This window comes from Rhinopithecus bieti, unplaced genomic scaffold (genome assembly GCF_001698545.2).
Source record: "Rhinopithecus bieti isolate Rb0 unplaced genomic scaffold, ASM169854v2 scaffold_57727, whole genome shotgun sequence".
NCBI lineage: Eukaryota > Metazoa > Chordata > Mammalia > Primates > Cercopithecidae > Rhinopithecus > Rhinopithecus bieti.
Window position 1 is genome coordinate 1 of NW_016821997.1, and position 3,364 is coordinate 3,364.

A 3,364-nucleotide genomic window follows, 5' to 3' on the forward strand; every position below is an offset into this window, starting at 1 on the left:
GGTCAGGGCAACTCTGACACGACCCAAATCCTCCTCTCACGCCGTAGGCCCCCCGGGCACCACAGCCAGAGGGCAGCTGCCAACGGGTTCTGCGTGTTCAACAATGTGGCCATAGCAGCTGCACATGCCAAGCAGAAGCACGGGCTACACAGGTGTGTGCCAGGCTGGCTGCAGGGGTGTGGGCCCAGGCCTCACAGCAAGGGGCGGCACAGGTGGCGAGAGAACCCAGCCAGCATCTTCCCATCCCTGGCCGGGCTCCTGGAGGTGGGAGGCCCTGCCCCTCAGCCAGCAGCGCTGTCTGTGCCCAGGATCCTCATCGTGGACTGGGATGTGCACCATGGTCAGGGGATCCAGTATCTCTTTGAGGATGACCCCAGGTGAGCAAGGGTGCAGACACCACCCTTTCCTGCAACTCCAGCCTGGCCTGGGAAAATCCAAAGGCAAGATACAGATGTGCTCGGGTCAGGGTTCTACGGGCAGCTGTAGAGCTGTTGAGGGTCCTGACCTCTGATCTCTGGCCCTGGCTGGCCGTTGGCAGCGTCCTTTACTTCTCCTGGCACCGCTATGAGCATGGGCGTTTCTGGCCTTTCCTTCGAGAGTCAGATGCAGACGCAGTGGGGCGGGGACAGGGCCTCGGCTTCACTGTCAACCTGCCCTGGAACCAGGTGCCTACCCTCAAGCCCCAAGCTCCCACCCAGACCCCTCCCCCCAGCCCCCTCCCCTGCCCCACAGTTCAGGATGTAGCCTGGGATGTCCTGCCAGGTTGGGATGGGAAATGCTGACTACATGGCTGCCTTCCTGCACCTGCTGCTCCCACTGGCCTTTGAGGTGACTGCACGGAGGATTCCCCAGGGCAGCTGGGTGGGAGGGAACTTGGTGCCTGGAGCGCCATGGTGAAGGCAGAAGGAGGGTTATGAGCTGCCCCACTGCTGCCTGGCAGGGGAGAGTGCTCAGGAGGGGATGGGATGGGTTTGGCTTGCCCTCACCTGGGCTCCAGCCCCTCTCTCGACCCTCCCCACCCCGGCCTGACCTGTAGTTTGACCCTGAGCTGGTGCTAGTCTCAGCAGGATTTGACTCAGTCATCGGGGACCCTGAGGTGAGGGCCTTGCCTGGCCAGGGAGGGCTTCTGGGGTCCTGGAGCCCAGGTCCCCATCACACATGGCTTTGGTTCCAGGGGCAAATGCAGGCCACGCCAGAGTGCTTCGCCCACCTCACACAGCTGCTGCAGGTGCTGGCCGGCGGCCGGGTCTGCGCCATGCTGGAGGTGACTGGGGAGGGCACATAGGGAGGGTTCCTGGGCCAGAGGTCTGGGGTCAGGAGCATGGGAGCCAGGTGCCCAAAGGGGTACTTGGGAGGGGCATCCTGCCCGGGATAGAGCCAGGCAGGGGCCCTCCTGGTGACACCCCATCCCAGTGATATCCCTGCCCCAATCATATCTCCACCCTCCTCCCAGGGCGGCTACCACCTGGAATCACTGGCTGAGTCAGTGTGCATGACAGTACAGACGCTGCTGGGCGACCCGGCTCCACCCCTATCAGGGCCCATGGTGCCATGTCAGAGGTTCGAGGGGAGGGAGGGCAGGCGGGGCTGGGGTGTGAGACCAGGCGTCACCACTGTTGTATCTCCCCACAGTGCCCTGGAGTCCATCCAGAGTGCCCGTGCTGCCCAGGCCCCGTACTGGAAGAGCCTGCAGCTGCAAGGTCAGTGTGGCCAGGTGCTAGGCTGCAGGATCCCACCTCAGGCTCCCGTGCGGTGGTTATGACCAAGAACGGTCCATAAACGCGACCCCTGTGCAAACGAGCCCCAGCTCCCACTCCCCGGGGGGGAGGCCTCCACCTCTGCTGCCTGGGGGTCCCATGTGTAAGGCAGCTGCACCTGCACCTGCACCTGCACCGAGCTCCTTCCTGGATCAGCCATGCCTCTGCCCTGCACCCTCTGTCCGCACCACTGTTGCCCTGACAGCGCCAGATACCACACTGGTCCTGCCCCCTGATGTCATCCAACAGGAAGGGTCAGCCCTGAGGGAGGAGACAGAAGCCTGGGCCAGGTGGGCAGGGCTGGCCTGGGGAGGATGGGGCCGCGTCTACACCTGTGCGTGTGTGTGCCTGACGTGTAGTCACTACGTGTCTGTGTGTCCCTCTGGTCTGTCCACCACAGGCCACACAAGTCCCTGGCCCGGGAGGAGGCCCTCACTGCACTTGGGAAGCTCCTGTACCTCTTAGATGGGATGCTGGATGGGCAGGTGGGAGCACCTGTGAGGGGTTGGGGGTGCCGTGGACCTAGGGGCAGGGACCAGGACCTGCCAACGAGATGTGGGCTGTCCAGAGGAGGGCTGGGTGGTGCAGAACCACATGGATGTGAACGTTGCCTTGTGCCAAGAACGGTTCCCAGAACAGCTCCAGGGATGGGGATCACTAGCGTGTCTGACCTCTGACCTCAGCTTCTTCAGTTAAATGCTCTTTGGCAGAGAGGTGAAGGGGGTGATTTAAAGTATACATTTAGGCAGGGTGCAATGGTTCATGCCTATAATAACAGCAGTTTGGGGGGCCAAGGTGGGAGGAATGTTTGAGCTCAGGAGTTCAAGACCAGCCTAGAGAACATACAGAGACCCTGTCTCCACAAAAAATAAAAAAGTCAGCCAAGTATGGTGGCGTGTGCCTGTAGTTCAGTTACTTAGGAGGCCGAGGCAGGAGGATCACTTAAGCCCAGTAGTTTGAGACTGCGGTGAGCTATAATTGCGCCACTGCATGTCAGCCTGTGTACAGAACAAGTCCCTGTCTCTCAAAAAAAGAAAAAAATTACAGACATAAGCATCTTATTTACAGAAGCGGAGTGATTGACCTGAGTGTAAGAAGTGTGGCTGACAGTAGCCACAGAGATACACCGAATGGAGGGAACCATGGATCTGTTTACCTGGCTCGGGAGTTGGCTGCTGCCTCATCCTCCACTGTTTATACATCCCACAGGTGAACAGTGGCATCGCAGCCACTCCAGCCTCTGCTGCAGCAGCCACCCTGGATGTGGCTATTCAGAGAGGCCTGTCCCATGGAGCCCAGAGGTAAGCCTCACTTGACCATCCGGAGCCTCTGAGGGCAGGACCTGTGGGCACCCCTATCCTGGCTGGCCAAGCAGAGCTCTGGGAATGGACTCTGGACAACAGGAACACGTGTCCTGAGGCCAGCTCTTCCTCCAGGCTGCTGTGTGTGGCCCTGGGACAGCTGGACCGGCCTCCAGACCTCGCCCATGACGGGTAGGACTCTCACGTCTTGCATCTGTCCAGCCATGGATGTGAATGGGCATGCGACAGATATGTGCCTGGGCCCCAGGGTGATGGGTGGGAGGGGCACTGTGGTACTGAATGGAG

At 60.7% G+C, this 3,364-nt stretch overlaps 1 protein-coding gene across 1 annotated transcript; it reads left to right on the forward strand.

Annotated features, from left to right (window-relative positions):
• Positions 1 to 47: 47 nt before the first annotated feature.
• Positions 48 to 3,358, forward strand: LOC108521101 (histone deacetylase 10-like; the record flags this gene model as incomplete). The annotated part of the gene is made up of 12 exons (XM_017860706.1): positions 48 to 152; positions 309 to 377; positions 539 to 665; positions 763 to 828; positions 1,037 to 1,096; positions 1,175 to 1,264; positions 1,454 to 1,560; positions 1,633 to 1,700; positions 1,768 to 2,047; positions 2,158 to 2,242; positions 2,967 to 3,058; positions 3,194 to 3,358. Coding segments are annotated over 12 exons (1,210 nt in total), but the record flags the coding sequence as incomplete, so codon positions are not given.
• Positions 3,359 to 3,364: the final 6 nt, after the last annotated feature.